The following is a 21,131-nucleotide window of genomic DNA, read 5'->3' as shown; positions in this document are numbered from 1 at the left end:
TGACCCCAAATTTTGAGATTTCCTTATGCTACCCCCTGAGCTGCTTCCCTTTTTGCCTAAACGTGAGAAACAAGGTGCAATAACTTGCAGGTCGAACACCTGCGTGGAGGATGCTGATGCCAGAGAAATCCCCCGGGCTCCATGGTGTATCCCTGGCTTTCATTGTAAACGAGCAAGAGTCAGGCCCACGCGCGGAGCGGCAGATCCCACAGCGCTAACAGGTAGAATTGGCGGGAAAAGCGAAGTGGGGCAAAGGTCAGCCGATCCGAACGCTGAGGGAAACAACGGCTGCGGGCTAAAAACAGAACGGACCATCTGGAACGCGGGCAGTTGGGCAGCAGAGGAGCCAACCGCGGCCTCCCAACTCGACCCCCGTCTGCCCCTGGCCCCGCCCCGACTCCGCCCTTGCCCCGCCCCCATTCCAACCCCTTTCCCAAAGGCCCCGCCCCAACTCTGCCCCCTCCCTGCCCCCATTCCAACCTCCTTCCCCAAATCCCCGCCCCATCCCGAGAGCGCGCCGAGTCCCCGCTCCTCCCCCCTCCCTCCCGGAGCTTGTTCCGCCACGAAACAGCTGTTTTGCGGCAGCAAGTGCTGGGAGGTGGGCAGAGAAGCAGGGACGCGGCGTGCTCAGGGGATGAGGCGGAGGTTCAGTGACGTGAGGTGAGGTGGGGTGGGGGGGGAGCTTGGCTGCTGGTGTGTGCAGAGCACCCACTAATTTTCCCCCATGGGTGCTACAGCCCCAGAGCACCCACGGAACGGTGCCTGTGCCTGACAGGGTGGTATAAACGTCAGTGTGTCAGCAGACAGCCAAGAGGTAGGTGGAGAGCGAGTGGACGGTGAGGAGAAGGAGAGAAAAGCAGAGAGAAGCTTGCTGAGCCGTCCATCTGTCCAACAGCCGAATGGGGAGCCGACGGAGCAGCAGGACATTGCCCCGTCCTGTCCAGCAGCAGAGGGAGGAGATGCAGAAACCCAAAAACTGTGTGTGTGCATTTGCATTTTTGTGTGTGTGTTTACTTCTATATATAAGAGCTGACACAATATGCTCCACCCCAGTGCTAGCTGCATTTATGGAAATTCATGATTTTTCTTGATAAAAATATTGTTCTCTATATAATAATACCTGTCAAGCTTCACCCCAGTGGTAGTTGCATTTATGGAACATATTTGATTCTTCTTACATAAATATCAGTGTTATTGAAACAAACACATTTGCACTTGGAAATATATCTGTCTTGTGAATGGACGACACACCTGGCTGCGAGGAAATTTCTAGCAGAACGAACGGGGCGAGTTTCTTCAGGCTTCTGACTTTTCCCCAGTACAAATGTTTGTTTTGAAATCACCCTAGGTCCCGACTCGATGTAGGGGGAGAGATTGAAACAGAGAAGAGGAGGTGACAGAAGGCTGGAAAATAAGGCTGTTCACCCCGTCTCAGACTACATGAGGAAGGGGTGTTGGGTGGAATTTCAAGCACTCCCAGGTCAGATGTTCAGAAAACAGATTTTCCATCTATATTTTAACGCTTGTTTTTCTCTTGAATTGGGACAAAAAGGTGACAAATTGGAAATTTGGGTGGAAAGTAAAATTCTAGCAGGAGAGACCCCCCCCGAGCCAGCCCACTCCCATCACTGCCTGGATCACATTCGGGGCAGCTCCCCCCTCTCAGAGCGATCAGCTCACGCTCTCTGCAGACTCAGGCATGGGTCCCACCCGTCCCTGGTTAGAGAGATTTCTTTGCACCTGTGAGGGCTGGAAGTATTTTTGGCTCTGCAAGCTGAGCACCTAGAGATCGACTCCAGCTCACGGGACGGAAACCGTGGTCAGTTATTTGTGCGTCGCACCCGGCCCTGACTCCGACACTTCTGTAGCTGATTGTAACTCACCCCTGGTCCCCCCTCCCCCCAGGCCCCCCCCCCAGCTGCCACCTTTGCAGAAGCTGCAGCCATGCAAGAGGCTGAATTTCCTGTTTCTCACCACGATGCGCAGGGCTGAAAGTGAAGACAGAGCCCCGAGCAACTCGGCACGTTTCAGCCCACCACAGAAACTGCAGAAAGTACCAGTCGCAAATGGACCCTCCCTCACGCTGCTCAGTGCTGCACAGACCCCCTCCCCTCTGGGAAAGATCGGGACCCCTGTCGTGCCAGGCTCTGCACAGACCTGAACTGAAGGATGACAAAGGGTCTGGACTCCTGGGTTCTCTCCCAGCTCTGCGATGGGAGTGGGGACTAGGGGGTTAGAGTCAGGGGGGCATGGGAGTCTTTTTCTGCTAGACCACACTGAACCAGAACTTAGGATAGAACCCAGGAGTCCTGACTCCCAGCCCTCCCCCCGGCTCCACCTCTCCTCATTCTCTCCCCACAGCTGCAGTGTGAGGATGGTGCCCGTGGGAGCCAGCTGAGGTCACTCAATCAGGGTAAATGGCAAACAGAACGAGGAAGACAACCCCCAACAGCTGGTGGATATTCCAATACTGAGATTTACCCAGCCAGCCCCAAACAGCCTCTGTACGAGCTCCCTGGTTACTCAGAAGCCCAAACAACGCAGTTCCCTTAAACTGCCCGGTCTCGTTGCATTTCAAAGCTCTATTCATTTACAGATCTGTCTAAGCAGCCTCTAAAGTTCGGCCATGGATCAGGTCAGTCTGGGAGTTCATTGACTCTTTCTGGCCCTGTCACCTTTCAATGAGATATATTACAGTCATAACTTCACACCCCCAACGCAAAATGGATGCAGGAAGGGATGACAAAACATCACTGAGTGCATCCCAAGAGCTCCCCACCCTTGGTTCTGATTTACTACAGCAAGTATTGGGTTAGAAGCCGTACCAGTGTAGAAGAGAAATGGTTTATCCAAGTCATGGTCCATAACGTGATTGAATCTCTTTATAAACTCAAGGTAAAACTTGGTGAGAATAACAGTGGATTGGATCTGCTGTTGCAGCAGGATTCCCGTATATCTCACGTGATCTTGCCAAGATCTATAGAAAAGAGCTACTGGATCCATACAGGAAAGAATTTTCTGTAGTATCTGGCTGGTGAATCTTGCCCATATGCTCAGGGTTCAGCTGATCGCCATATTTGGGGTCGGGAAGGAATTTTCCCCCAGGGCAGATTGGAAGAGGCCCTGGGCGTTTTTCGCCTTCCTCTGCAGCATGGGGCACGGGTCACTTGCTGGAGGATTCTCTGCTCCCTGAAGTCTTTAAACCAGGATTTGAGGACTTCAATAGCTCAGACTCAGGTGAGAGGTTTATCGCAGGAGTGGGTGGGTGAGATTCTGTGGCCTGTGTTGTGCAGGAGGTCGGACTAGATGATCATAATGGTCCCTTCCGACCTAAATATCTATAAGCTCCAGCAAACGTTTGGAACCCAATTAACATCAACTTAAGGTAGATATTACTGTTGTTTATAGTACAGGAATCTTGGCATTTAGCCATGAAAGCAATATGGTCGTGTTCCTGTTTCCCTTCTCATACAAGAAGAACAGGAGGACTTGTGGCATCTGAGAGACTAACAAATTTATTTGAGCATAAGCTTTCGTGAGCCACAGGTCACTTCATCAGAAAACATTTCTGTACAAAACATTTCTGTATAACGCAGATAAAGACTGTCCGGAGCATGTTTGGTTTTTTAGAAGGAATACGCCGATGGCAAGAGATACGTGTTGCAAAAAATAAACATACCTCAGGATGTGAAAATAAAAGATATTCAGCAAAAATTCCTTTCTGTAAAATAATGTTATTCCTCATGACAAAATATCCCAGAGAGGGTAAGGAGCATGACCCAAGATGAGAGAATGAACTGAGGACTGAACCCAGGAGTCCTGGCTCTCAGCCCCCCATCTCCCCTTGCTCTAACCACTAGACCCCACTCCCCTCCCAGCAGGGGCCAGAGGAATGCACCCCCCCACCCCCGTCCAGCCCTCGTCCCCAGCCTCTTGCTGCAGCCATCTCAGAAGCTCAGGCCACAAAACTTTCCACCGGCCCCTCCCCGAGGTGACATTTCCGGAGGATGCTGAGGCTGAGCTGAGCTGGGCTGCGGAGCTCCCCAGAGAGCAGGGACCATGGAGCAGCTGCCAGCCCTGAGCACCGTCCTCTGCGCCGTCCTCCTCATCCCCACCTGGGGAGCAGGTACTAATTTAACGTGTCCATCTATCCACCTACCCCACCCCTAGATCCATCTCTGTCTGTCCATCCATCCACCTACCGCAACCCTAGATCCATATCTGTCTGTCCATCCATCCATCCACCTACCCCATCCCTAGATCCATCTCTGTGTGTCCATTCATCCACCTACCCAATCCCAAGATCCATCTCTGCCTGTCCATCTGTCCTTCTACCCCACTCCACTATATTCAGCCCTATCTGTCCATATACCCTATCCCTAGATCCATCTCTGTCTACCCATTCACCCTACCCCTACATCTTATCTATCTTTTTATCTATGTACCCATTCATCCCACCCCAAAAAGAATATCTATATCTATCTATGTATCTATCTATCTAGATCTAGGGGTGCAGGATGTGTGCATGGATGCATAGATAGATATGGATATGTCCCATCAGGTCAATGAGAAGTATTCTGTTTCCATAAAACAAATGTTTCATTTCAGTATTGACTCTTCTTCATAATATCAAATCAAACCAGTCTGGAAATGCAAAATCAAATCATTCCCTATTGACCCTATCCAAAACGCTTTCTCTGCCCCAGTTTTAAACCAATTGTCACCCTGTCGATGAGATGGCATTTCCCAAGAGGAAAACGTTCAGCCAGGACGAATTCTGACCCCCTCTGGTTTGAAGCACTAATTGTATAAAGTGGAGGCATGTGTTTGTGGTGTATTTAAAAGGGTTAAAATGACAAGCTGCCAATTTAATTTGTAAGGGGGTTTCCTGGTCCTTGTAAGGGGGAAGCCGTTTCATACCCCTCATTGTTTTGGTTGCCCTTCTCTGTACCTTTTGCAATTCTAATGTAACTTTTTTTGATTTGAGGCGACCAAAACTGCACGCAGGGTCCAAGGTGCGGGCGTACCATGGATTTATATAGAGGCGATAGGATATTTTCTGTCTTTTTATCTCTCCCCTTTCTAATGGATGCTCACAGTCTGGTGACTTTTTTCACTGATGCTGCAGATGGAGTGGATGTTTGCAGAGAACTATCCACAATGACTCCAAGATCTCTCTTGAGCGGTAACAGCTAATTGAGACCCCATCAGTGTGTATGTACAGTTGGGATTCTGTTTTCCAATGTGCATGACTCTGCATTTTCCACCATTGAGTTTCATCGGCCATTTTGTTGCCCCGTCACCCAGTTTAGTGAGATCCCTTTGTAATTCCTCGCAGTCTGCTTTGGACTTAGCTGTCCTGAGTGATTTGACGCCTAACGTCTCTGTGAGCATCTGCCGTGCCCAGAGCAGTGTTGATGTCGGGTCTCTGTTGGGGTGGAAGTGAAAGCCCTGTGCAGTGTGTTATCGAGAGTGTTGTGAGCAATAGCAAGGTGGACAGGAACGCACAATTCTTTCCCCTTAGCCTCTTCTCTCTGTGCTGCTAAGGTTTCAGGCGGCTGGGGCGTGTCTTGATACCACTCGTCGTCGTTTTCCTTTGCTGCTGTAATGTTTTTTGCTGGTTCACGAAGGTCTCACAGTGCGTCAGAGCCCCGTTGTCCGAGCGTACGTCGGCGAGACCGCGACACTCATCTGCTCCTTCAAGTATAGATGGGGCAGCATGGTCAATGTGAAGTGGACTAGAGCACCCGGGGTTGTGCTGGAATCTCACCATCCCTTCTACAGCGGACGGCTCAATATGTCCGACCTGGATCTGCTCCAGAAAGGGGAGGCCACACTGACCCTGTCGAAGTTGGAGAAGCGGGACTCTGGTCTCTATCGGTGTCAGATCAGCATCCGCCAGGGAGAGAGCGGGACAGGAGCGGGCACCGAGCTGCGGGTGATGGGGAGAAACCAGAGTGACACAGGTGAGGTGGGGAATGGGGGTACGGGGCCTTCCCCCTCTCCGGCCCCAGGGCAGGGGACTGGCTGGCTCAAGGGGCTGAGAATCCCCTAAATCTCCTCTCCATCGCCCAGGTAAAGAACCTGCCCCCATAGGGTGCTGCGGCCGGGAGCTCCTGTACCAGGTCGCCATTGCCTTGGGGCTCCTTCTCATCCTTGGCCTGGTGGCCACCCTGCTCCTGAAGAGACGCCGAGGTACCAAACCGGAGCCTTCCCCCTGCTAAACTCCTGGCCTCCATGGGCCAGGGACTCTGCTAGTGAACGCACCCTAGTGGCCGTCTGTCCTCTGGGTCCATGCTGGGCTGTCTGTCCATATATCTAACCCCACCATGTCCTTCCTTCTCCTCCCATCCCTAGATCTCTGCAGCTTCCCTCTTCACCCCAGACTCTCTCTCACACTCCTCCGTTTTAACGTTTCTTTCTTCTCCCTTCTTCCGCAGCGCTGCCCCCCTCGCAGCCCCGCCAGCGGCAGCCGAAGGTGAGACAATGCAGGCTGGGCCCTGTTCCATACAGTGCTTGGGTCTGGTCTCCGGGTGCCAATAAGGACTGGTACAATACAGTGAGAGGAGTGAACCCAGGCATCCTGGCTCCCAGCCCCCCTGCTCTACCCAACTCGACCCCACTCCTCTCCCAGAGCTGGGGAGAGAACCCAGGAGTCCTGGCTCCCAACCCCTCCAATCTGGGGTAACACTGTGGGATTTGCTCCCTGGGAGCTGCCTAAATTGACCAGAATTAAGGGACCAGATCTGGGGTGATGGCGTCCTCACAGTGTGTCTGTCCAACACAGGGCCACGGCAGCCGGGGGGGCCGAGGAGAGCGAGAGCGTGCAGTACGCAGAGATTAAAATCCAGACTCCAGGACGCAGGGAACACACCTCCAACCACACCCAGCGGTGCTGAGTCCCTCCGCACCCAGCACCACCTCACACTCACAGCCACGCCGCCAGCAGGGAATTCCCCACAGGAGGAGACCCTCACAGGGTTTGAGGGAGAGCAGAAGAAAATCGTGGGCTTGAAAGTCCATGTGAACCCCAACAAAACCCAACTAGTCCTCTCTACGGCAGGGAATAATCTACTAGGGCATGGTCTGACCCTCAGGAAATGCCTTCTCCGGGGCCTCCTGGATATAACTATATCACGTCCCTGTGTGTTATTTCCCTGTCCTCTCCGGAGTGATTGCAATGCCTCCCTGTGGAGCGTGACCAGCTGGGGGTAATTAACACAGCGTCTGGTCCCTCTTCCTAACTGAGCACGAAGAGAAACGCTCGCCCAGCTCAGCATCGTGTGGGCGGTGGAACAGGTCTGAGCGACCAGCGTGAGTGCTCCAACCAATGGCTCAAAGAAAGTGATTTTTTTTTGGTCTAAAAATTAAATAATTTCTTTGTGTGAAAAATTGTCTGTTTTCAGAGTTTTTAGAAAAAATGTGTTTGGGTAAAAACTTTTGCTTTTTCTCCCTCACTTCCCTCTTCTCTTCAGTCCCTTTGTCGTGGTCCAAAATCTTACAATCATTTCTGAAAATTTGATTTTCAGAAAATGAACCTTTTTCCGTATAAAAAAATGATATTTTCCTGAAAATATGATATTTTGTTCTGGAACATCATCCTCCCCCCGCCCAGTGAAAATGTTTCATTTTATCCCTGAAAATTGGGACATTTCCCTCCCCGCCCCACCAAAACAATACTTTTTTTCATGAAAATCTTTTCTCCCCTGTAAATTGGAATTTTGCCCCCCCTGCAAATGTTATTTTTTTAAATGATGAGTGGGGGAAGAAGGAAAAAAGCGAGAAAAGGAAGGAACTTAATAGAAACCACTGGGGAAAATCAACCAGCAATGTTGAAAAGTAATTGAAACACCAGGGGGCAAATTGGTCTCTGATTTTTTTCCCCTTTGGGTATTTACCATTTTTGTGGGACTTTTGTCCCTCCCGCACTTTTCTCCCCTCCCCACCTATCACCTCCCCATCGTCCCTGGCCTGGGGAAGGGGACTCACTCCCTTTCTGATACCCCGCCCCAAATACATCCCGGAACCTTCCAACGCGGCTCCTGGTTCCCACCCGGACCCCATGAGGAACTATGGGCAAGTTCTTCGTTGAGGTTAGAGGGGTCGATGCCACTTCCAGTTTGTTTCCGCCCTCACTGAGATCCACTTCCACTGTCTCCCCCTCCCTTTGGAGCGTTAATCCCAGTTTCACCCGCCCCCCCGCCCCTTTAAGTCCTGCGGGACCCACCACACCCCGGAACCCTCCCCCTCGTCTTTCCCACCCGGATCATCGAGAGCGTAGCACCCAACGGTGGGCAAGTCGTCCATAGTCCTGACGCCACATCCGGTCCACTCCCGCCCTGCCTTGGGCCCACTTCATGGACGGTCTTCTGTCCCCCTCCCCCACCACCTGCTCTCCTTGGGGCCATTTAACCGCTGCAGAACCAAACACACCCCGAAACTTTCCCTCGAGGCCTCCTGTTTCCCACCCGGACCCTGTCGGGCTTTGCACCAAGGCTGTGGGCAAACGCCCCATCGTGGCAGGCGGCGTGACACCGCTTCCACGTCACTTCCGCCCTCCTTGTGGCCTCCTGGCCTCCCCTCCACTTCTCCTCTCCTGGAACATCAGGTTGTTACAGACACAGCTGAAGTGTTCGCAAATCAGTCAGTTCCTCTCTAGTGATGAAACAAACACACGTCCCCTTTGAAAAATATGGAGACGAAACTCACTTGAGTAACGCACCAGAAACTGATGAACTCTTGACCCCGAATTTTGAGATTTCCTTATGCTACCCCCTGAGCTGCTTCCCTTTTTGTCTAAACGTGAGAAACCAGGTGCAATAACTTGCAGGTCGAACACCTGCGTGGAGGATGCTGATGCCAGAGAAATCCCCCGGGCTCCATGGTGTATCCCTGGCTTTCATTGTAAACGAGCAAGAGTCAGGCCCACGCGCGGAGCGGCAGATCCCACAGCGCTAACAGGTAGAATTGGCGGGAAAAGCGAAGGGGGGCAAAGGTCAGCCGATCCGAACGCTGAGGGAAACAACGGCTGCGGGCTAAAAACAGAACGGACCGTCTGGAAGGCGGGCAGTTAGGCAGCAGAGGAGCCAACCGTGGCTGGCGGGTGCTCGACCCCCGTCTGCCCCTGGTCCCGCCCCGACTCCACCCTTGCCCCGCCCCCATTCCAACCCCCTTCCCAAAGGCCCCGCCCCAACTCCGCCCCCACCCTGCCCCCATTCCAACCCCCTTCCCCAAATCCCCGCCCCATCCCGAGAGCGCACCGAGTCCCCGCTCCTGCCCCCTCCCTCCCGGAGCTTGTTCCGCCACGAAACAGCTGTTTTGCGGCAGCAAGTGCTGGGAGGTGGGCAGGGAAGCAGGGACGCACTCAGGGGATGAGGCGGAGGTTTGGTGATGTGAGGTGGGGGGGGAGTGGAGCTTGGTTGCTGGTGTGTGCAGAGCACCCACTAATTTTCCCCCATGGGTGCTACAGCCCCAGAGCACCCACGGAAGGGCGCCTGTGCCTGACAGGTCGGTATAAAAGTCAGTGTGTCAGCAGACAGCCAAGGGGTAGGTGGAGAGCGAGTGGACGGTGAGGAGAAGGAGAGAAAAGCAGAGAGAAGCTTGCTGAGCGGTCCGTCTGTCCGACAAGTGAATGGAGAGCTGAGGGAGCAGCAGGACACTGTCCCGTCCTGTCCAGCAGCAGAGGGAGAAGATGCAGAAACCCAAGGAGAACACAGCAGCGGAGAGAGAGAGCACAGGAGAAACGATCAGCCAGGGAGTCAATTGGCCGTAGCTCCATCTAAGTCAATGGGGCCAGATCCCTGCTGGGATCCGTCGGCCGTAGCGCTTCTGACTTCAGTGGAACGGATTTCCAGACGCTCAGTACCTGGCCCCGCTGAGGTCAGTGGAGGCGCGGCCGTTTGACACCAGCTGGGATCTGGGCAGAGGTTTTCCCTTCGCTTATTTAAAACCAGTTCTATCAAGTCAAACGTTTCTGGAACACAAGAGCTTGTTGTTAGGGGGCTTATTCCTTCACCCACTTACTTCCCTGGTCCTTCTCGCATCAACAGAGAGCAACAATACCCGAAGTCCAAAGGTGCAAACAATTCGATGTTTATTGGGGTGAACTTCCAGCAAGCATGATTCCAGTTTCCTTCCTTAGTATCCTCCTTCCCAGCTCTGACACCACAGAGCCTTACACCTGTGTCCCTGTTCCCATTCCTACCCTTAGCCAAGCATGATTCCAACTTCCTTACTCCCATTCCCTGTTCCCATTTCCCCCTTTAGCAAAACATGATTCCAATTTTCTTACCCCCATTCCCTGTTCCCATCTCACACACCCACATGCCCACCCCCACCCACACCCCGTCACTTCCTCATTGACTACAGACTATATAGTAAAACTTGAGTTCTGCTTAGCTATACCTGAACCAATCATTTTCCTGAAATTTAACTAACCAATCCTAACATATTGTAACATGATTATTTAACCAATTATATTCCACCACCTTAATTAGTTTACACCCAGCAAAATTAATTATACAGCAGACAGGAACAATCACAGAACCAGACAGAGATTATACAGACAAACAACAGCAAAGTGGGAACTATAATGACAAAACAATACAGAAGTGAGGATTTCACATCCCGGCTGTTGATAAGTGAGTTCTTGCCAGACAGGATGCTATCAAACTAAGTTTCCTTTTACATTTTCTAGGCACTTCCCTTTCTCTGGAGGTGATAGGAATACAATCCTGTCCTGATAGTGCCTGACAGCCCAATAGCACCTTATTTCAATGTGACTAGTTTGCAATGTGAGGAGGTGACTGGTCGCTTCCCAGCTTATGGCTGCCTCTGCTGCTTAGCCAAAGGCCTTAGCCTAAGAACAGGGCCTCAGACTGTCACAGTAAGAGAAGGCCCTTACACCAGCAGACAGTGATTTTGATTCTTTCTTTTATACCTCTATCACTAGCCAAGTGATAAGAATACACCTAAATTCTTAGAGTATAGGCCTTTACAGACAGGCCTGAATATCTATATCCTAACACTCCACCCCTTTTTTTTTCTTTTTCTTTTGGGATCCTCCTGCCCAGGTATCCCTGGAAAAGCATAGGACATATGGTGACACATTTCCTGATAGGGCCAGGCATCAAGGTGGAAGGTGTCGATATTCCATTTGTCCCACTGCCCCTTGGGTAGTATAGTGCCCTGCACCTTCTCTCATACGGGCATACCACACCTATTCCAATTAGTGTTCCAGACTTCCCATTAGAGTGGGCCTGAGAAGGTTGGGTCCGGGTTGTCTAGTACACTGCAGGGTTTGGAGGGCTTATTACATTCCTAATCGGTTATCTCCCTATGCAACGTAACACAAGTACAGTTAACAATACAAAATCCACAGCAACACCGAGTCCTGACCACTGCAGTATGGTCCAACATCCGAGACACCCCCAAAATACTGCCTCTCCTCCTTCGATGGGGTCACGATCTTGTGTCCAGTTGCTGGCAGTTGCAACAAGCTGCTCCTGCAAGTTTTGTATGCTTTTGTCCATATCACAAGTTCATTGAATGTTCACAGAGAAATGGGATATTGTCCAAACCAGCTTGACCACTTGGTATGGAATCAGGCAGTAAGCCCTGGCTTATTCACAGCAATAAGATTCACAGATCCATTTGTGCACCAAAGTCCATATAGCAGCATGTAGATGGGTGTAGTTTGGTTATGGGCTGGTGTAATTGTGCCCCCAGTAATATGTACATTCCCAGCAAAACACCTTATACACAGTACACCCAATTGTCCACCCCTTGCATAGGCCATTGATCCTGCTCCTCTATAGTCATAGGAGAGGGGCACATCCAAACATCTTCTATTGATTTACACTATTTTACACACCCCTCCATTAATTCCCAGTGAGCTCCTCCCCTTTTCATTATTTCCATAGGGCTTGTGGGGGCCACCTTAGTTGCCATTCCATTTCCAGGTACCACGGTAGCTATTACACAGGTGCTGGCCTCCTAGTTGAGAATTTGCATTCCCATACACATCTTCCCCCTCAAGGCCAGCCTTTGGAAGCCATCCCCCACCCACATCATGAGGTTTTCTGTTCATTAAAACACAACAATGCTAGCAACAAGACAAACACCACAGACAAACAACACAAAACATAGATCCATGGTATTCTGGGTTATTTTTCCCGCTGGTGCCAGCTTGCTTGTAGAGTGTCTGAAAAACAAAAGAAACAATTTCCTTCTCCATGGTGGGGACAGATTATTGCTTAATAATAATACCACTTTCTTTTACAAATGTCCTTGCTACTTGCAGGAAAAACAGAAGAATTACCTCCAGACTGTCCTTATTTTGTTCTATAGTCAGGCTAGTGAATTACCTCACTCACTGGTCATTTATGAAATTCATGAGATGGTGTACCTCAGTTTCCCCTCTTGTACAACAGACCAAGTTTGCAATAGTTTCTCTGCTGTACCAAGCTTTAAGTTTATTCTCAGGTAATAGCTGAGACACAGCTTCAGATTTTAGCACTGTACACACACACACACACACACCCCCCTTAAGGTTAACCTGTCCCCCTTATTTTCAGGCTTGACTTGTTTTTTTCACCTCCCTTTCCTGAAGGGCCATAATCTGAGTCTTCTAGTAGCTTGTTTGCTGACCAGATGTATTCAGTTATTTGCAGCTCCTTTGTGCCCATCAGCTAGGTAATTTGCATTTACACACAGAGGCTTACTAGCTTGCTTTTGGATCCAAAGCTGTTAGCAGCTCAGACACTGTCTTAAAAGGGAAGCATTTTACTTCCACCAGAGTTCTGATCACTTTCCACTTTCATCTCCTGCTCCAAAACACAGCGATCTGAAAAAGAAAGCACAACCTATTGTGGCTCCTTTTGGAGCCCTATTAGGATTTTAATGAAGTACCATGTTTTATTTGCATTTCTTTTACTCCTTTTCCAATATACACTGCACATGTCCTGGGAAAATGCAAATTCCTTCCATATAGTTTAACCTCCATAACATCATATTAGCCAAATTAATTTTACACAAGGTATAACTGCCTCCCCCATGCCTACAGAGTTGTCATGCAGAACCCACCAAAGCAACAATCTGATCCCCCAGAGCATCCCAAGGCTCAGTGTTCCCACCATTCCTCCCCTTTTCCTTTTCTTTTACCTGTGCACACACACACAAAATTCTGTTTTGCCTAACATCCCTTGCACTGTGATTACTCTTTTTTACACAACTGTACCCCGATTACACTTCCATCTTGTACAACTAGACACAACTAGGGGCAGCCAAGTTAAGTTCCAAAAGAAACCTCTTCCATCCTTTAGTGATTTTGATTACATTACCCAATAGTCAAATAATTTTCCTCAGATTCTCTCTCCGCCTGCTGCCTGCAGCAGTCCCTTATAGACCATTTCTGTGGGAAAAGGGCCCATTTTCCCTCAGAATAGCTATAAAGGCTTCTGGGGACAGAAGCACAGTGATGGTAGTAGCCACTCGACCTGACCCCCTTGGAAAATTTAATGACCAACTTCCGTCCAATGTGACTGCACAGAGTTGCACATACAGTGACATTTATATACCTGGGTTTTATCATTAAACAAAAACTTCCTTCTTGACATCTCACATACGTATCCAAAGTACCCTCCATTAAAACTTCAGAAAAACAAAAGAGTGTGGAAAGGCAGGTTGCACTTTGAAACTTTTTTTTTTTTTTCCCTCCACTCCCCCAGGACCAAGTCTCAGATCCAGTCTCTAAAGGAGGTCTGTTAACTCTGCTTTTGACCTTAAACCCTTTTGTGCCAAATCATCTTTCACTATCCCTAACTAATTTACAACCCTTCAGCAGCCCTTGCTGAAGCAGCACCAAACTTGAAAGATTACTGGCAGCTTCCCATAATGCTGCCCTCACTTCAAACCTCTCAAGCAGACTGAAGTGCCTCTTTTCCCTCGGAGGCATTCAGTCCCCATGGGCAGGGACCTTCTTCCCCTACCCATATACCAAGGAGGGTGGGCTCCTCAGCCACCCCCCATACCTCTGGGTCCCCTAACACTTCCTCCATTTCCTTTTTAATCTTATCCCAGGTTGACCCCTGTACCTGGTATGGGCCCTGGTCCTCCCTTATCCATTTATCCAAAAAATCCTTTACCCTGGCTTGCCAGAGCCCACAACTACCATCACGAGAGTTCGCGAGACCCCCTCCAAGCAGCTGCGCGGACTGTTGGGGAGGGGGACTTACAGGCTGCCACTCACCTATCCAATGCGATGCATCCGAGTCACCGGCACCAAGATGTTAGGGGGCTTATTCCTTCACCCACTTACTTCCCTGGTCCTTCTCGCATCAACAGAGAGCAACAATACCCGAAGTCCAAAGGTGCAAACAATTCGATGTTTATTGGGGTGAACTTCCAGCAAGCATGATTCCAGTTTCCTTCCTTAGTATCCTCCTTCCCAGCTCTGACACCACAGAGCCTTACACCTGTGTCCCTGATCCCATTCCTGCCCTTAGCCAAGCATGATTCCAACTTCCTTACTCCCATTCCCTGTTCCCATTTCCCCCTTTAGCAAAACATGATTCCAATTTTCTTACCCCCATTCCCTGTTCCCATCTCACACACCCACATGCCCACCCCCACCCACACCCCGTCACTTCCTCATTGACTACAGACTATATAGTAAAACTTGAGTTCTGCTTAGCTATACCTGAACCAATCATTTTCCTGAAATTTAACTAACCAATCCTAACATATTGTAACATGATTATGTAACCAATTATATCCCACCACCTCAATTAGTTTACACCCAGCAAAATTAATTATACAGCAGACAGGAACAATCACAGAACCAGACAGAGATTATACAGACAAACAACAGCAAAGTGGGAACTATAATGACAAAACAATACAGAAGTGAGGATTTCACATCCCGGCTGTTGATAAGTGAGTTCTTGCCAGACAGGATGCTATCAAACTAAGTTTCCTTTCACATTTTCTAGGCACTTCCCTTTCTCTGGAGGTGATAGGAATACAATCCTGTCCTGATAGTGCCTAACAGCCCAATAGCACCTTATTTCAATGTGACTAGTTTGCAATGTGAGGAGGTGACTGGTCGCTTCCCAGCTTATGGCTGCCTCTGCTGCTTAGCCAAAGGCCTTAGCCTAAGAACAGGGCCTCAGACTGTCACAGTGAGAGAAGGCCCTTACACCAGCAGAGAGTGATTTTGATTCTTTCTTTCATACCTCTATCACTAGCCAAGTGATAAGAATACACCTAAATTCTTAGAGTACAGGCCTTTACAGACAGGCCTGAATATCTATATCCTAACACTCGTGATAAAATGTTATTTCAAAATGTTTTACATGAAGCAATGTTCTTTTGGTGCAGAAATGGCTTTCAACGAAAACATATCTTTGTGAACTGTTCTCGTTGACAAAACCGATATCACTTTAAAAAGGAAAATACTTCGGGGGAAAATGTTTCTCTTTAGCAAAAATATTTTCAGAAAAAAATAATTATGGAAAATGATGTGTTTTCTCATGGACAAAAAGTGTGTGTGTGTGTATATGTATATATGTGTGTGTGTTTACATCTATATATAAGAGCTGACACAATATGCTCCACCCCCGTGCTAGCTGCATTTATGGGAATTCATGATTTTTCTTGATAAAAATAATGTTCTCTATATAATAATATCTGTCAAGCTTCACCCCAGTGGTACTTGCATTTATGGAACATATTTGCTTCTCCTCACGTAAATATCAGTGTTATTGAAACAAACAGGTTTGCACTTGGAAATATATCTGTCTTGTGAATGGACGACTCACCTGGCTGAGAGGAAAGTTCTAGCAGAACGAACGGGGCGAGTTTCTTCAGGCTTCTGACTTTTCCCCAGTGCAAATGATTGTTTTGAAAACACCCTAGGTACAGACTCGATGTAGGGGGAGAGATTGAAACAGAGAAGAGGAGGTGATAGAAGGCTAGAAAATAAGGCTGTTCACCCCGTCTCAGACTACATGAGGAAGGGGTGTTGGGTGGAATTTCAAGCACTCCCAGGTCAGATGTTCAGAAAACAGATTTTCCATCTATATTTTAACACTTGTTTTTCTCCTGAATTGGGACAAAAAGGTGAGAAATAGGAAATTTGGGTGGAAAGTAAAATTCTAGCAGGAGAGACCCCCCCCGAGCCAGCCCACTCCCATCGCTGCCTGGATCACATTCGGGGCAGCTCCCCCCTCTCAGAGCGATCAGCTCACGCTCTCTGCAGACTCAGGCATGGGTCCCCCCCGCCCCTGGTTAGAGAGATTTCTTTGCACCTGTGAAGACTGGAAGCATTTTTGGCTCTGCAAGCTGAGCACCTAGAGATCGACTCCAGCTCATGGGACGGAAACCGTGGTCAGTTATTTGTGCGTGGCACCCGGCCCTGACTCCGACACTTCTGTAGCTGATTGTAACTCACCCCTGGTCCCCCCTTCCCCCAGGCCCCCCCCAGCTGCCACCTTTGCAGAAGCTGCAGCCATGCAAGAGGCTGAATTTCCTGTTTCTCACCATGATGCGCAGGGGTGAAAGTGAAGACAGAGCCCCGAAGAACTCGGCACGTTTCAGCCCACCACAGAAACTGCAGAAAGTACCAGTCGCAAATGGACCCTCCCTCATGCTGCTCAGTGCTGCACAGACCCCCTCCCCTCTGGGAAAGATCGGGACCCCTGTCGTGCCAGGCTCTGCACAGACCTGAACTGAAGGATGACAAAGGGTCTGGACTCCTGGGTTCTCTCCCAGCTCTGCGATGGGAGTGGGGACTAGGGGGTTAGAGTCAGGGGGGCATGGGAGTCTTTTTCTGCTAGACCACACTGAACCAGAACTTAGGATAGAACCCAGGAGTCCTGACTCCCAGCCCTCCCCCCGGCTCCACCTCTCCTCATTCTCTCCCCACAGCTGCAGTGTGAGGATGGTGCCCGTGGGAGCCAGCTGAGGTCACTCAATCAGGGTAAATGGCAAACAGAACGAGGAAGACAAACCCCAACAGCTGGTGGATATTCCAATACTGAGATTTACCCAGCCAGCCCCAAACTGCCTCTGTACGACCTCCCTGGTTACTCAGAAGTCAAAACAAGGCAGTTCCCCTCCTTGCATTTCAAAGCTCTATTCATTTACAGAAAGAAAAGGCGGACTTGTGGCACCTTAGAGACTAACCCATTTATTTGAGCATGAGCTTTCGTGAGCTACAGCTCACTTCATCGGATGCACCCGAAAGCTCATGCTCAAATAAATGGGTTAGTCTCTAAGGTGCCACAAGTCCTCCGTTTCTTTTTGCGAATACAGACTAACACGGCTGTTACTCTGAAACCATTCATTTACAGATCTTTCGAACCAGCCTTTGAAGTTCGGCCTTGGATCAGGTCAGTCTGGGAGTTCATTGACTCTTTCTGGCCCTGTCACCTTTCAATGAGATATATTACACTCATAACGTCACACCCCCAACGCAAAATTGATGCAGGAAGGGACGACACAAACATCGCTGAGTGCATCCCAAGAGCTCCCCACCCTTGGTTCTGTCTTAGTACAGCAAGTATTGGGTTAGAGGCCGTACCAGTGTAGAACAGAAATGGTTTATCCACGTCATGGTCCATAACGTGATTGAATCTCTTTACAAACTCAAGGTAAAACTTGGTTAGAAGAACAGTGGATTGGATCTGCTGTTGCAGCAGGATTCCCGTATGTCTCACGTGATCTTGCCAAGATCTATAGAAAAGAGCTACTGGATCCATACAGGAAAGAATTTTCTGTAGTATCTGGCTGGTGAATCTTGCCCATATGCTCAGGGTTCAGCTGATCGCCATATGTGGGGACAGGAAGGAATTTTCCCCCAGGGCAGATTGGAAGAGGCCCTGGAGGTTTTTCGCCTTCCTCTGCAGCGTGGGGCACGGGTCACTTGCTGGAGGATTCTCTGCTCCCTGAAGTCTTTTTAAACTACGATTTGAGGACTTCAGTAGCTCAGACTCAGGTGAGAGGTTTATCGCAGGAGTGGGTGGGTGAAATTCTGTGGCCTGCATTGTGCAGGAGGTCGGACTCGATGATCATAATGGTCCCTTCTGACCTAAATATCTATAAGCTCCAGCAAACATTTGGAACCCAATTAACATCAACTGAATGTAGATATCACTGTTGTATATAGTACAGGAATCTTGGCATTTAGCCATGAAAGCAATATGGTCGTGTTCCTGTTTCCCTTCTCATACAAGAAGAACAGGAGGACTTGTGGCACCTGAGAGACTAACCGATTTATTTGAGCATAAGCTTTCCTGAGCCACAGGTCACTTCATCAGAAAACATTTCTGTACAAAACATTTCTGTATAAAGCAGATAAAGACTGTCCGGAGCATGTTTGGTTTTTTAGAAGGAATACGCCGATGGCAAGAGATACGTGTTGCAAAAAATAAACATACCTCAGGATGTGAAAATAAAAGATATTCAGCAAAAATTCCTTTCTGTAAAATAATGTTATTCCTCATGACAAAATATCCCAGAGAGGGTAAGGAGCATGACCCAAGATGAGAGAATGAACTGAGGACTGAACCCAGGAATCCTGGCTCCCAGCCCCCCATCTGCCCTTGCTCTAAGCACTAGACCCCACTCTCCTCCCAGCGAGGGCCAGAGGAATGCACCCCCCCACCCCCGTCCAGCCCTCGTCCCCAGCCTTTTGCTGCAGCCATCTCAGAAGCTCAGGCCACAAAACTTTCCACCGGCCCCTCCCCGAGGTGACATTTCCGGAGGATGCTGAGGCTGAGCTGAGCTGGGCTGCGGAGCTCCCCAGAGAGCAGGGACCATGGAGCAGCTGCTTGCCCTGAGCACCGTCCTCTGCGCCGTCCTCCTCATCCCCACCTGGGGAGCAGGTACTAATTTTATGTATCCATCCATCCACTTACCCATCCCAAGATCCATCTCTTTGTGTCCATCCGTCCATCCACCTACCCAACCCCTAGATCCATATCTGTCTGTCCTTCTGTCCATCTGCCCAACCCCTAGATCCATCTCTGTGTGTCCATCCATCGACCTACCCCATCCCTAGATCCATCTCTGTCTGTCCATCTGTCCTTCTACCCCACTCCACTATATTCAGCCCTCTCTGTGCATATACCCTATCCCTAGATCCATCTATGCCTACCCATTCACCCTACCCCTACATCTCATCTATCTTTTTATCTATGTACCCATCCATCCCACCCCAAAAAGAATATCTATATCTATCTATGTATCTATCTATCTAGATCTAGGGGTGGAGGATGCGTGCATGGATGCATAGATAGATATGGATATGTCCCATCAGGTCAATGAGAAGTAGTCTGTTTCCATAAAACAAATATTTCATTTCAGTATTGACTCCTCTTAATAATATCAAATCAAACCAGTGTGGAAATGCAAAATCAAATAATTCCCTATTGACCCTATCGAAAATGCTTTCTCTCCCCCATTTTTAAACCAATTGTCTCCCTTTCGATGAGACGGCATTTCCCAAGAGGGAAATGTTCCGTCAGGACAAATTCTGACCCCCTCTAGTTTGAAGTACAAATTGTATAAAGTGGAGGCATGTGTTTGTGGTGTAGTTAAAATGACCAGCTGCCACTTTAATTTGTAAGGGGGTTTCCTGGTCCTTGTAAGGGGGAAGCCGTTCCATACCCGTGCCTTCTCTGCACCTTTTGCAATTCTAATGTATCTTATTTTGATTTGAGGCGACCAAAACCGCACGCAGGGTCCAAGGTGCAGGCGTACCTTGGATTTATATAGAGGCAATAGGATATTTTCTGTCTTTTTCTCTCTCCCTTTCCTAATGGATGCTCACAGTCTGGTGACTTTTTTCACTGACATTGCACATTGAGTGAATGTTTGCAGAGAACTATCCACAACGACTCCAAGATCTCTCTTGAGTGGTAACAGCTAATTGAGACCCCATCAGTTTCTATGTATAGTTGGGATTCTGTTTTCCTATGTGCATGACTTTGCATTTTCCACCCTTGAGTTTCATCGGCCATTTTGTTGCCCAGTCACCGAGTTTAGTGAGATCCCTTTGTAATTCCTCGCAGTCTGCTTTGGACTTAGCTGTCCTGAGTGATTTGACATGTAACGTCTCTGTGAGCATCTGCCGTGCCCAGAGCAGTGTTGATGTTGGGTCTCTGTTGGGGTGGAAGTGAAAGCCCTGGGCAGTGTGTTATCGGGAGTGTTGTGAGCAATGGCAAGGGGGACAGGAACGCACAATTCTTTCCCCTTAGCTTCTTCTCTCTGTGCTGCTAAGGTTTCGGGTGGCTGGGGCATGTCTTAATATCACTGGTCGTAGTTTTCCTTTCCTGCTGTAATGTTTATTGCCTTGGTTCATGAAGGTCTCACAGTGCTTCAGAGCCCAGCTGTCCTCCGAGTACAGACAGGGCAGCGTGACAAAAGTGATCTGGACCATAGCACCCGGGGTTGTGCTGGAATCTCACCATCCCTTCTACAGCGGACGGCTCAATGTGTCCGACCTGGATCTGCTCCGGAAAGGGGAGGCCACGCTGACCCTGTCGGAGTTGGAGAAGAGGGACTCTGGTCTCTATCAGTGTCACATCAGCATCCACCAGGGAGAGAGCGGGACAGGAGCGGGCACCGAGCTGCAGGTGATGGGGAGAAACCAGAGTGACACAGGTGAGGTGGGGAATGGGGGCATGGGGTCTTCCCCCTCTGCGGCCCCAGGGCAGGGGACTGGCTGGCTCAAGGGGCTGAGAATCCCCTAAATCTCCTCTCCATCGCCCAGGTAAAGAACCTGCCCCCGTAGGGTGCTGCGGCCGGGAGCTCCTGTATCAGGTCGCCATCTCCTTGGGGCTCCTTCTCATCCTCGGCCTGGTGGCCACCCTCCTCCTAAAGAGACGCCGAGGTACCAAACCGGAGCCTTCCTCCTGCTAAACTCCTGGCCTCCATGGGCCAGGGACTCTGCTAGTGAACGCACCCTAGCGTCTGTCCGCTGGGTCCATGCTGGGCTGTCTGTCCATATAACGAACCCCCCATGTCCTTCCTTCTCCTCTCGTCCCTAGATCTCTGCAGCTTCCCTCTTCACCCCAGACTCTCTCTCACACTCCTCCGTTTTAACGTTTCATTCTTCTCCCTTCTTCCGC

The 21,131-nt window shown here is 49.6% G+C and overlaps 1 protein-coding gene and 1 long non-coding RNA gene across 3 annotated transcripts; one reads left to right on the top strand and one right to left on the bottom strand.

Moving 5' to 3' along the window:
- The first annotated feature begins 3,958 nt into the window (after positions 1-3,958).
- On the top strand, positions 3,959-6,899 carry LOC142068997 (uncharacterized). The gene is made up of 5 exons (XM_075119119.1): positions 3,959-4,126; positions 5,631-5,966; positions 6,076-6,195; positions 6,441-6,549; positions 6,788-6,899. Exons 1-5 carry the CDS (start codon positions 4,060-4,062, stop codon positions 6,897-6,899), a joined length of 744 nt encoding a protein of 247 aa, XP_074975220.1. The 5' UTR covers positions 3,959-4,059.
- A 3,177-nt stretch (positions 6,900-10,076) lies between these two features.
- On the bottom strand, positions 10,077-15,191 carry LOC125629582 (uncharacterized). Of its 2 annotated transcripts, none has more exons than XR_007354444.2 (2): positions 12,723-15,191; positions 10,077-12,202 (listed from the first exon to the last, which is right to left on the bottom strand). It is a non-coding gene; the product is annotated as an uncharacterized LOC125629582 (long non-coding RNA). The 2 variants fall into 2 exon arrangements; XR_012665005.1 differs by having other exon boundaries at positions 14,249-15,191.
- Between the last annotated feature and the right edge of the window lie 5,940 nt (positions 15,192-21,131).

Source organism: Caretta caretta, chromosome 14 (assembly GCF_965140235.1).
Source record: "Caretta caretta isolate rCarCar2 chromosome 14, rCarCar1.hap1, whole genome shotgun sequence".
NCBI classification, from domain to species: domain Eukaryota; kingdom Metazoa; phylum Chordata; order Testudines; family Cheloniidae; genus Caretta; species Caretta caretta.
The sequence above is the reverse complement of the archived record's forward strand: the minus strand, read 5'-3'. Positions and strand labels throughout refer to the sequence as shown.